At 40.2% G+C, this 11,422-nt stretch overlaps 1 protein-coding gene across 4 annotated transcripts; it reads left to right on the top strand.

Moving 5' to 3' along the window:
• Window positions 1-346: 346 nt before the first annotated feature.
• On the top strand, window positions 347-8,388 carry Fam217a (family with sequence similarity 217 member A). 4 transcript variants are annotated; one of them, XM_074082984.1, is made up of 6 exons: window positions 352-423; window positions 1,399-1,486; window positions 3,499-3,583; window positions 4,306-4,380; window positions 4,458-4,525; window positions 6,758-8,388. In XM_074082984.1, exons 2-6 carry the CDS (start codon window positions 1,437-1,439, stop codon window positions 7,971-7,973), a joined length of 1,494 nt encoding a protein of 497 aa, XP_073939085.1. In that variant the 5' UTR covers window positions 352-423; window positions 1,399-1,436; the 3' UTR covers window positions 7,974-8,388. The 4 variants fall into 4 exon arrangements, 3 of the variants coding, with proteins under 3 accessions (XP_073939086.1, XP_020030591.1, XP_073939085.1); XM_074082985.1 differs by having other exon boundaries at window positions 347-1,486; XM_020175002.2 differs by having other exon boundaries at window positions 347-1,486; window positions 3,499-3,597.
• Window positions 8,389-11,422: the final 3,034 nt, after the last annotated feature.

Here is an 11,422-nt window from a genome sequence, read left to right as displayed (position 1 = left end):
GGTCTGGGAGGCCTTGGGGGAAGGGCCAGGAAGGCCCCTGAGGGACCCTGCACCCTGCGATGCTCAAAAAGGCTGAGCGGGGGCTCAGTGGGGCGCAGGGACAGGATAGCGACCCCCTAGAGGCTCGGGGTCGGGCAGCCACCGGCGGGCGGGTGGGCGGCTGGGTGGCCGCGGGCGCCCCCGCGGTGGCAGCTGTCGGGCGAGGACGTCGGTGGGCCGAGGCTGGCTTCGCCGGGTCCAGCCTGGGTCTTGGCCTCTGGAGCCGCTGCCTTCCTTGTCCTTCCGCCGCAGGATGGCCGAGTCGGAGGGGGCGGACGCCCAGCCGAGCGCCGCGCACGCGGTCGCCGACGCGCCCGGGCCTCCGTGCGGCGCGGTCCCCGGAGAGGACGCCGGGGAGGACTCGTGGGCCGGAGGCGCCGTGGGGTAAGAACCGGGCCGCAGCGCCCCACCTCGGGGATAAGGATCCGCGCCCACTCAGCCTTCGACACCGCCTCCCTCCTGCCACCCTGCCCCAAAGGCCCCTTCCCGGGACTGCGGTGACCCAGGGCGCCCGCGCCCCTCCTCCTCCTTCATTCTCGGGGCGTGGATGCCACAGCAGGTGGATACAGACCACCTGCACGGAATCTCCTACTTCTTCAAGACGCACCGTTCCCTCTAGGAGACTTTAAATTGTAAACTGTTAGCAAACGTACTGATTACCGCGGGAGCTTCAGTTTGTAATTTTCCCCCCAGAGAGCTTTGCCTTAATCTAGTGATTGCCTTATTGTCTTTTAGTTCTCGAATACTTTTGCCTTCCATGGTAGGTAGTGGGTGTTTTAGACACCATGATAGTTTGTTGTGGACAATGTCATCTGGTCCTAGGGCACTTTTAGGGTTTCTGAAACATGCATGAGGTTCTTGCTCTGCCTATAGGTAAGATTAGCCTTGCTTGCAAATGGAGCATTATTTGTTTTGAATGGTTTAACAGAACTTGGGCCCGGTTTTATAAATTCCATACAATTCATCTTTTTTGTTTCTTCCCAATTCGTATTCCATTTTCTTGTGTGATACCTCCTTTCTCATCGCAGACCGTAATTTCCTAATCTCTGCCAATTTAGATCTTCCGATTTGCCTTTCTCTGCCCTTTTTTGTTCGGATTCACCAGTTGTTTGTAATTATTTTCATATGGTTACTTATGCGGGCAGCCCTCCTAAGTGCCTCTCTGCTTTCCAGGCCCTGTGTGTGTCTGTGGTGCGGTGCTGGGGATGGAACCCAGGCCTGAGGCATGGCGGGCAAGCACTTTCCTAAGTGTTCTGCTTAACCTGCTTTAGATCAGGATCCAAAGTTCATGCTTTCTTTTACTGTAAATGACCCTTACTGTAAAATGTGCCGGTCCCACAACTTGTGTACGATTTTAAGGAAACAGAAGAGAAGCTACAACAAATTGGTGAGAAGAAATGGTGAGAACTGTGGTGCCAACCTCCGTGAGTCAAGCATCTCTCAGGAGGTATGGCAGATGCTATTGACTTTGGGCCCGTGGGCGTCCACTCCCACTGTGAGATAGCTCCCACTGAATCCTACTTCAGAGATAACATTGCTGCTTTCTCTTCTTGAGCAATGAGTTTTCCTCTTAGCACGTTTGGATAGCAAGTGGAAATATTTTGTGTCTTTTAACAAAGGGAAATGTAGCTTCTCTCTGAATCTCAGAACACTTCAGTTGCAACTGGATTTCATTAAGGATGCTCCCTTTTTAGCAGTTAGTCAGTAATCGCCTTTTTATTTTCTCACAAGTACTTCGTGAGAAAACATCAGTAAGGCAGGTGGGATATATAACCCAACCCTTAAGAAATTTGCAAATTAGTGGACTAGCCTTCCTTGCTAGTTACTAGTTATGTTTATTTCATATTTATGTCCTTACTAGTTATGCTTTTTTCATTATGTAAAAATGTAAGTAGCTTGGTTTTATAAACTTCTTACCATTTTAATGTAAGGATACTTCTCTCACATGTAATATTTCAGACACTAGTGTCCCAGGAACACAGCTAAAAGCAGTTAGAGACTCCACTGGGGTGGTTTTCAAAATACAAACAGTTGGGCCTCACCCTCACCCCACTGAATCAGAACCTGTAGTATTTTCTCAATTTCTCTTTTAGTGCTGGGGACCAAATACAGGGCTGCATGCCAGTCGTGTGCTTTATCACTGTGCTACATCCCCGGCCTTCAAGTATTCTTTTTTTTTTTTTTGAAACAGGGATTCACACTGTAGCCCAGTGTCTCAGTCTGTAGTGTTGGGGTACAGAGGTGTACGTACCATCATGCCCAGCTCCCCAGCTGTTATTTTTCAAAAGATCCTCAGGTGAAGTTGGGTCCCTGTGACTCATGCCTATAATCCTAATTACTTGGGAGGCTGAGAGCAGGAGGATCAAGGTTCAAGGTCAGCCCAGGCAAGTAGTTTGAGAGATTCTATCCCCAAAAATAATCAGGATAAAATGGACTAGAGGTGTGGCTCAAGCAGAAGGGCACCTGTTTTGCAAGTGTGAGGGCCTGAGTTCAAACCCCAGTCCCACCAAAAAAAAAAATCCCCAGGTGATTATCATGTGGGAACTAACACTTCATATATATTATCCCAGAGAGCAGAGAATTCTTCTTCAGCATTTCCAAAGGAAGATAATCCTTTCCCATATTTAACTCTTCTTCCTATAAGGAAATACAGCTCTCTGTGGATAAATTAAATCTTTGTGCAGCATTTAAGCTTACTTCTCCCTGCTCCTACTTACTGTGGAGATGACGCCTAATAATGTCTACCATTTCAATTGCTTAAAGATTCATTTACTAAAGGTTTTCCCATTTAAGATAGAAACAACTGAGTTCATTTCTAAAAACCTACATTCTAATAAACTAATCACCTCCTTACTTTCCCTTTTCCAGAAAAAAAGTATTACTTCCACTCCCTACCTGTCCTCACCCTTCCATTTTCTGACTCTGCACAATGTCTGGAACAAAATACTCAGCAGATACTGGTACACTCTCCCTTTTCATTCAACTTTGGCTTTCTCTTGAATGTTCCCTATTTCTCAACATCTGAAATCCAGAATGAGTTGTGGGCTTGTTAGCATTGAATCTAATGCAAAGATTAGAGATTTTCTTCAGTTGATGGGAAGTTGTTATAGGCTTCCAGATTTAATACTTCGATATAGAAAATCTGATAACCGTACCATGGTGTACTAAGGACACACTGAACAGGACATTTTGTTACATGTTTAAATCAAATTTAAAAACCAGTGTCATTATTTTTAACAAGAATGAGAATGAAATAATACATTATTGTAAAAGCCTCTCCATTTCCTGAGTAATGGGGGTCAAAGCTGGAAATGGTTAGACAGGAAAAAACTGTACCTCAGAAATGTTGAAGCTTTGTGACGTCTGTCATACTTTACCCAAAGAACACATAAAACTGTTTATTTGAGCTTTTTAAATCTTCTTAATGTTAACTTTATCCTAAAACAAATATTGTTTTAGAACTTATCTCGCTGGAACTTGGATTCAGAAGAACACAGTCCTGAAAATAAACTCCCCTCACCTGGAAGGGATTGTGCAGCAGGTGGTAAGGTCCTGGATGTATATTTATACTGGAAGTAATTACTCATATCAAAGGGGATGTGTTTGGCTTATTACTTGTTTTAACTTATTGTCATTTTCATACACATTCTTACAGGCAAAATTAAGAAGGTAAGGATGTTTGGTTTAAAATAATTCACAAAATACTGTTTGAAATTATATACGTGTTCTTTAAAGCATTTTTTTCTTCCTCAAAATTTTATTTCTGTAGAGTTCTTAAAACAAGTCAGGGCTGCAAATTAGTCATTAAATTAATATTTTGTTACATTGACTTTTTAAAAGATAGCAGTATTATAAATGGAAATTGACATTGTAGTGAATATGTTTTCTAGTCACTGCCAAAAGGAAAAGTAGTCTCAGCCCTTGAGCAGTCTTGAAACAATTGAAATGTTCAGTTTCTTGTTCTAATGTAATAATAGCTTTCATTTACCTTTTTGATCAAAATATTAAGCACATAATTATAAAATAATCTTAATTATATCTAAGGCTCATTAGACAGGGTCCTGGCAAGATCTTCTGTTCTGAGGATTGCTTTTCTCCTCCATGTTCCCCATATTAGTTGACAGTTTAGTTGATATTAATAGGAGACAATCCTCATTTCTGAAGTAATTTCTGTATGTGGAAGGACATATGGACGAGAACCATGCGTTCTTACATGAGTAGGGAACAGAGCTATGTTGTGTTTAAAAGTGTTCTGATGCTTTATAGAGTAATTTGGAAAGTCCAGTCCAACAACTGATCCTAGAACCTACTTCGTCAGAGCATGTGCACAAGAGAACACAGGTGAGACTTTGCCATACTCTTAATTTTTTAAAATTCATGCAGTTTCTGAAATATTATCCATGATTTTTCATTATTAGAATAGTAAACAAGAGATATTTCCAATATGGAGTTATCCGCTTAAAAAAAGAAGTGTCATGGAGAACAGGTAAGAGAATATTCATTTTTGTGATACTCTAAATTGCTGAAATAGATTTAAATACAGATTAGTTAACTGCTTGAAGTACAAAGGCCCAAATACAGCCAGAAGAAAAAAATATTGTGCATAAGTAATGGAAAATTGCAGAAATTCACCCTAAAGTAGGAAGTGGTTGCAGATACCACAAGACAGGCAGTATATGGATATAAGTTAAGAGACACTGCGCCCTTACAGTGAAGGCTTACATGGATAGAGTTGGACTTCATATTGAATGGAAAAAGAAATGTAACAGGAAAGTAGCGTTCTGTGTGCCAGGAACTATTTTAATTCCCTACATCTATTAACTCATTCAACTCTCACACCAGTCTTAACAAGGTAGGTTGTTGTCATCAACCCTATTTTAGAGATGATTTTACCTCCCAGAGTTCCAGAACCGGACTCATCTTATGATAAAAGTCAAGGGGGAAGTGCTAAATTGAATTGTGGTGACTAATATCCTAAGGGAATGTTGGGAGTGATGGAGCTGGGAAAGGCTGTTTTTATGAAGAACTCTGCCGGGATAAGGATTTCTAGGTCATAGGTCAAATGAGATGAGTTGCATTTTATCACAGGAAGGAGGAATAATGCAGTGGTTAGGATCACAGTGCTGAGATTCTACTATCTGGGCTTGCACCCCGGCTCCAGCACTAAGGTCATTAGATGAGACCTTACCCACTCTTAGTAAATGGTGAAAATACAAGAGCTTATCTGTTGGGGATGTTGTGAGGACCAAACAGAGCAATGATAATGGTGCAGAGATGGAGGTTTGGTATCAATGAAATATTAGAAATTTTCTCAACATACCATCAACAAGAGACTAACAGTACGCAGAGAACATTCAGATAAATTGTCCTGCCTCTCAGATCCTGTCTGAGTTAAGACTTTACTATTCTGGGCTGCTCCCTCACTGGGGGGTGGGGGGGTGGGCAAAGGGCTCTGCCCCAGGCCCTCTGCCTCCAGTTCATACTCCATTTACCCCACTACATGGGCTGTGTCTATTAACAATTGTAGATCTGAAGTGATTTTCCTGTGGCTTTTCAAAGGGAAGGCACGATTCCTAGTACTTAGCTAAGTGTATCACTTTCTTTGGAAATGAAAGCATTTTTCAGAGTTCTAGGTTGATGCATTTCAACTAAATACATCAACTATTTCACTGTGTTTCTAGTTATTTTTATTTTTATTTTTTTTAATGAGACAGAGTCTGTTTCCCAGGCTGGACTTGAACTCCTGGGTTCAAATGATCCTCCTGGCCAGCCTCCCAAGTAGCCAGGACTACAGCTGAAAATCATGGTACCCTATTCTCTTGTTACCTTATGGGAAAAAAAAAAAAAAAAAAGGAAAGACAGGAAAGAATAAAATAAAGGAGGGAAGAAAGAAAGAAAAACTGACAACTTATGGCCTGGCTTTTTTCCATTTCTTTGTAATTGTTCTGCAGTTTTATTTTAATATAATCCCTAGAAGTATTACTCCTAAAATAAAAGCACATCATTAGTTGAAAATTACTGGGGAACTGTATCTGGGACTTTTTTTCATTTGTGGTATTGGGGTTTGAACTCAGGGCTTTCCAGTTACTAGGCAAGTACTCTACCACTTGAGCCACACCTCCAGCTCACAATTCTTGTTTGATAGACACCATTGGCTTATTAGAATACTTTTTAAAACCCACAGTGGCTGACATAGAAGAACCTGCCTATGTTCAACTAGGTCTAGCAGAGTGGCTCAAGTGGTAGAGCACCTGCCTAGTAAGCATGAGGCTCTGAGTTTAATACCCAGTACTGCTCCTCTGAAATTTTCTTATCTAATTTTGGGTCAATAAGCATTTCAGTGTAATTTCAGTTTGAGTTGGATATCTTCATTTTCAGATATCATAATTACTTATACAATATAAGAAAATAGATATAATTAGCCACTTTTAACCTAAGGACTTATTCATAACCACAGCTAGCCATTTTCAGATATCATCTTATTACCTGTGCTTGCACAAAGGGATACACAATAGTTTGATCTATAATTTAAATAAATTACATAGTTGTAGATAATTAGAGCATATTTGGAAATTAGCATATTTTTGTTATAGACAGCTAGATACTTAGATGCCACTGGGAACTAAACATTAATCAATCTTTGAAAAAGGTTACTTATATTTAGTGGCATTTTAATTCTAGTCAACAAACCACTCATTAATGAAATTATGTTTTAAAGGGAACTAATAAAATCTTCAGTGGAAACTGGCTTAAATGTAAGCAACAATTCCATACGACTCTTCACGCTAAGCCCGTCTTTGTCAAGTTCTCCAGCTGAGGAGCAAGCTGCTTGTTATCATCCTGAACTGCCAGTGTCGGCAGGTCTCTGCTGGCCCTATGCTGACGGAGACTTTTTTAAGGACAAGTATGAGTTTCATATGAATTCAGGTTCAACTGTAGAAAATAACAACAGTGACACTTTATCTGTTCCAAATTGGAATCTGAAATATGGAAACAGCAACATGGAAGAAAATTTAACAGATGAGAGTGACTTATCAGAAAGTGAGAAAGTGAATGATACTTTACTCGGCTATTTTAAAAAGATGGACCTCAACTTAAAGCCAGAAACAATAGAAAGTTTTGAGGAATCTTTCACAGAGGAATCAAATGAAGTATTTCTATATTCTGATTTCCTCCCTTCTCCTTTAAACACTCTGGACTTGCACAAATTCGCTCTTTCAAAATGTGAAAATTGGAAAGCGACAATGGAACCTGTAGAAAGCTCTATTGAGCACCTGATAATTCGTTTACTGGAACTAGAAAGGTTACAACACATAACTATACAGAAAGAGAAGCCAAGACTACAAACAAGTTTCTGTACTCCTGTAGTTTCCGAGCGACCCTCTTCCTCCAAAGCTGTATCGATAATGAGACAGACAAAATGTCCTGACTCTTCGAGTCTTCAGATAACTTATGCAGAGAAAAGTCGAGAAAAGAGAAAAAATAATTCTGTTTCTAGCAAGCCTGAACAAAATGCTTCAAAATGGAATTGGAACAATGCTGGCAAATACAAAGGAACTTCTAGACCATCTCTAAAAAGCTCATCCTCCACAAAACAGTTGATTGCAACTTATGACGATTTTAAGAATCCCAAGAGTTCCATTTTAAATCCATGCCAGGAAATCTTACCCAAACCCACTACTGCCCAAACAACTCAATCACTGGTTAAAATGGCCTCAAAAAGATGTCTACCACCAAGGTCTCCAATACCAGTTTCACCTGTACCTCTGTCTTTTCCTGAAAAACAGAGAGATGAAATTAAGGCACTAAGGACCAAAAAGAAACTTTACCGAAAAACTATACTGATGAATAGACCATTCTATATCCAGAAACTAAACTGTTTGTCACCTTCATTTATAATTAAAGATAAGTGCTCACCCATTGACCAAAAATAACTTTTCCTTCCTACATCCCAGTGTGAACAAATCTGTTCCAAGAAGCCCAGCTAAAATATAGTTCATCATTGAGATATATTGGTATTAAAAACAAAACCACCACACAAAACAATGGCATGATATGATATGGAGTGGAACTTGTGAAAGTCACGGCTGAGATGTCCATATATAAATCTAAGGGCTTCTACACTGCCATACTTGACAATCTTTTGTATGTTGTTTCAAATAAATATTTTAGTTAACCAAACTATCCTATTCAGAAGATTGTGATTGTTTTCCAGTGTAATTCCATCATCAATAAACAATGTAATTGATTGCTATATAGTTACTTCTTTGTTGAATTAATAGTCATAAAAGTTATAGTTTTGAAGTGATTTTCTTCTTAGTCCTTCCCATTTTGGTACCTTTTTCTTCTCTCTTCCCATCTTCACAAATCTATCATTTTGAACTTGGGTATTTGCTTGGCCCTTCAAAGCTGAAGAAGTTGCTGTTAAGGAATATACAACATTCTCTAGATTCTCCCAGATCCTTAGAAACTTTCTATTTCTCAGCCCCTTCTTTGTCATAAACATGAAAGTGGTATTCTCTTTTGAGTCTCACTTAGGCTTAGGCATTGAAATAACCCTTTTCTACTCAGACCTAACAGTTTGGAATTTTTTTCCCCCAAGGCTCTACATTGCTATCTTAACCCTGGCTAACTGAAACTCAAAACAGCTAAAGCTTAGTTCATTAACTGGCCAAAAAAAAAAAAAGACTACATGATGGACAAACTTTATTGAACCTAAGAATCGTGGCTTCTACTCAAGTGTAAGGTATAAGCATGTGATTTTAATGCAGGTGGCTATTAGATCACACTTTGAAAAACATAAAGGAAAACCTTGATGCAACATGCATAAATCAGAGGTTTGGAAATTTTGGGGCATAATATACTTTGGTTTTAAGTGGATTGGCAAATTTGAAGTTTTTCTTAAACACTAAAAAACAACACAATTTTAAAACTTCTAACATTTACCCAAGGCACCAAATGCTACATACAAAAACCAGCCATTACTGCATTTTAAGCATCTTCCCAAATGAGATGGAATATTTGCTTTTGTATTTGTTTTTGTGGCACTGGGCTCGCTAGGGAGAGCTTGCCAGGCAGGCGCTCCAATGCTTGAGCCACTCCACCAATATGTGTTAGGGATGAGTGAGACAAATTGAAGAGCACTTCAAATATGAAGAGTAAATGTCCTCTTTTCTACCTCGAGTAAAAGAGTAAGGCGCAAAGTTTTCTTAATAAAGGAGTTACAGAGAACATGCTCAGTTTTTAGGTAACTTCAAGGAATGTTCTGGAGCCAAACCAATAAAAAATTAACTTGGTCAGTCTCCCTTAATATAATGGAATTTATCTGTATTTCATACAATGAGTCTCATTATCCAAAGTGGTAAGATAGTACTTTCATAGAACTATAATGCAAAAATGGATGTGTATTTTCACTGAATTCTAACTCACAATGGCCATTCTTGGTTCTTATCAAATATCTTTACTACAAATTTTGCAATTCCCTGTAATTTGATTCCTGAACCTTACTTTTGAACTGCTCTTCATAAGCATTCTCATTTGTACCCTTACTTAGCTGCATTTTATTCCCCTGCCTCTAGGTTTATAATGATGTAATTTTTCTAAGACCTTTAGGCATAGACATTCTTATTTGGTTCACCACAGTATCCTGGTAAAGCAGTGGGCACGTTTTGCCTAATGGGCAGTAGACACTCTTTTAAAAGTATTTGATTGGCAGATGGACTGTTTCATCATTGGGACAGTTGTGCATGACAGTGGCTACAAGCTCTGACTCATCCTGGGAATTTACACCCAGGCCTGTCATGTAACACTAGAGGCAGTTTGCTTAAATTCTCTGTGCTTTGCTTTTCTGTTCTGTGAATGGGGTGGAATATTTTATCTCAAGTAATCATGAGGATGAGGTGACTAGGAGTAAAAGTACCTGGCGTAAGTACTCAAAACATACAACAGGGAACTCAAAATAACACAGGAGGGTTGATTAGCTCAAGAACGAGCTACTTTGGCATTACCAGTGGAGGAATGACAATTCTTAATAAATTACATCCACCTTGCAAAGCCATGTGCCAAGTTGGCACAAGGACATGGTGAGGGTTAACAGACATAAACTGTCTATAGTAAGGCTGGGACTAGAGAGGACCTGGAGGCAAGGAGGAGACAAAGAAGCATACCTCAGAGGTAAAGGACACACAGGATAACTGGTGCCACAGGGCAGAAGTAACAAATACAAAACATCTGGCTATTTTTCAGACCTGTTAGAACCCCCAACTTCTGTTGTTTTTGATAAATATTATCTGGCAAAGTTTGTAACACAAAAATTAATAAGTAATCCTGTTAGGAAAATTTATATTAAGGTGGCTTGCTCACACATTCCCATGTTTAGCTCTCCATACTCACTTTTCCTCAGCTACTTGTTGGATCTAAGGTTAATTCTCTCATCATTCAGAGAAAGGACACATTACAGACTTCAGCACTCCCACATGAACTAAAAATGCACTGCATACTTCTCAAATACAATGCCCATGGCCACCTGAGATAGATGGTTAGGTAGCTCCTGACCCCTGGGAACCTTAGCAGAAAATTAGAATGGGCAGGGGGTCTTGACAAGGATACCCAGAGCCTCTGCCAGTCATCTGACCAATGTCTTACAAAGCCAGAATTCAACCAGATTGTCCTCTACCTGCCACCTGGCTGGGGTGGGCACATTCCACAAGGCCAGATATTTGTACCTTCCATCTTCCCTCTAATCTTGCTTCCTATACACTGGAGACTTACACTTCTCAGTCCCTTACTTTGTTGTCTTAAAAACTGAAAAACAATTCCTTAAAGAGAGGGCAGACTGAGGGTAAGAGCCCAAAGGGTCAGATTTCCATATGGGCAATGAACCATTTACTTGTAGAGAAGAGAGTTAAACACATTTTTCATTTAGTAGAACAATCAAAGCAGGAATGTTAATAGAAACATGAATGTACCACTGTTTGGTGTTCTACACTTAATGCTTTGAAAACATGTTGATGCTTGTGAGTAAAGTCATATTCAACAGGCTGTTTCCAAGCTGTAGATTTAACTGAAAGTACACTGAGCTCAGTAGTTTGGGACACTTCCCTCCATACTCTCCCTACCACTGAGGGTCCTTCTGAGAGCTTTCTCGGTAAAGACTCCCACTTAACTTTAACCTGCCAGTCCTAACCACATCTGAGCCCAGAATACTTTCCAAAGCACATCTACTGGAGGCCTGGGGGTGTAACTCAGTGGTAGGGCACTTGCCCAGCATGTGCAAGGGCCTGGGTTTGATCCTTAGCAAGGCAGGGGAGAAAAAAAAGCTCTCTCTGAGGTGGTCAAAGCACATGTTACATTAGTGAAACATAAAACTAAATGCAAAATGTCA

Source organism: Castor canadensis, chromosome 8 (assembly GCF_047511655.1).
Source record: "Castor canadensis chromosome 8, mCasCan1.hap1v2, whole genome shotgun sequence".
NCBI classification, from domain to species: Eukaryota; Metazoa; Chordata; class Mammalia; order Rodentia; family Castoridae; genus Castor; species Castor canadensis.
This window is presented reverse-complemented; position numbering and strand designations above follow the sequence as displayed.

What these genes read in the sequence shown, in the direction of transcription:
- Fam217a (XM_020175002.2), top strand. Translation starts at nt 1,328, where the DNA reads ATGCTTTCTTTTACTGTAAATGACCCTTACTGTAAAATGTGCCGGTCC. An exon ending in ATGTGCACAAGAGAACACAG is followed by an intron (nt 4,381 to 4,457) that starts GTGAGACTTTGC and finishes TTTCATTATTAG; the next exon opens with AATAGTAAACAAGAGATATT. An exon ending in AGAAGTGTCATGGAGAACAG is followed by an intron (nt 4,526 to 6,757) that starts GTAAGAGAATAT and finishes TATGTTTTAAAG; the next exon opens with GGAACTAATAAAATCTTCAG.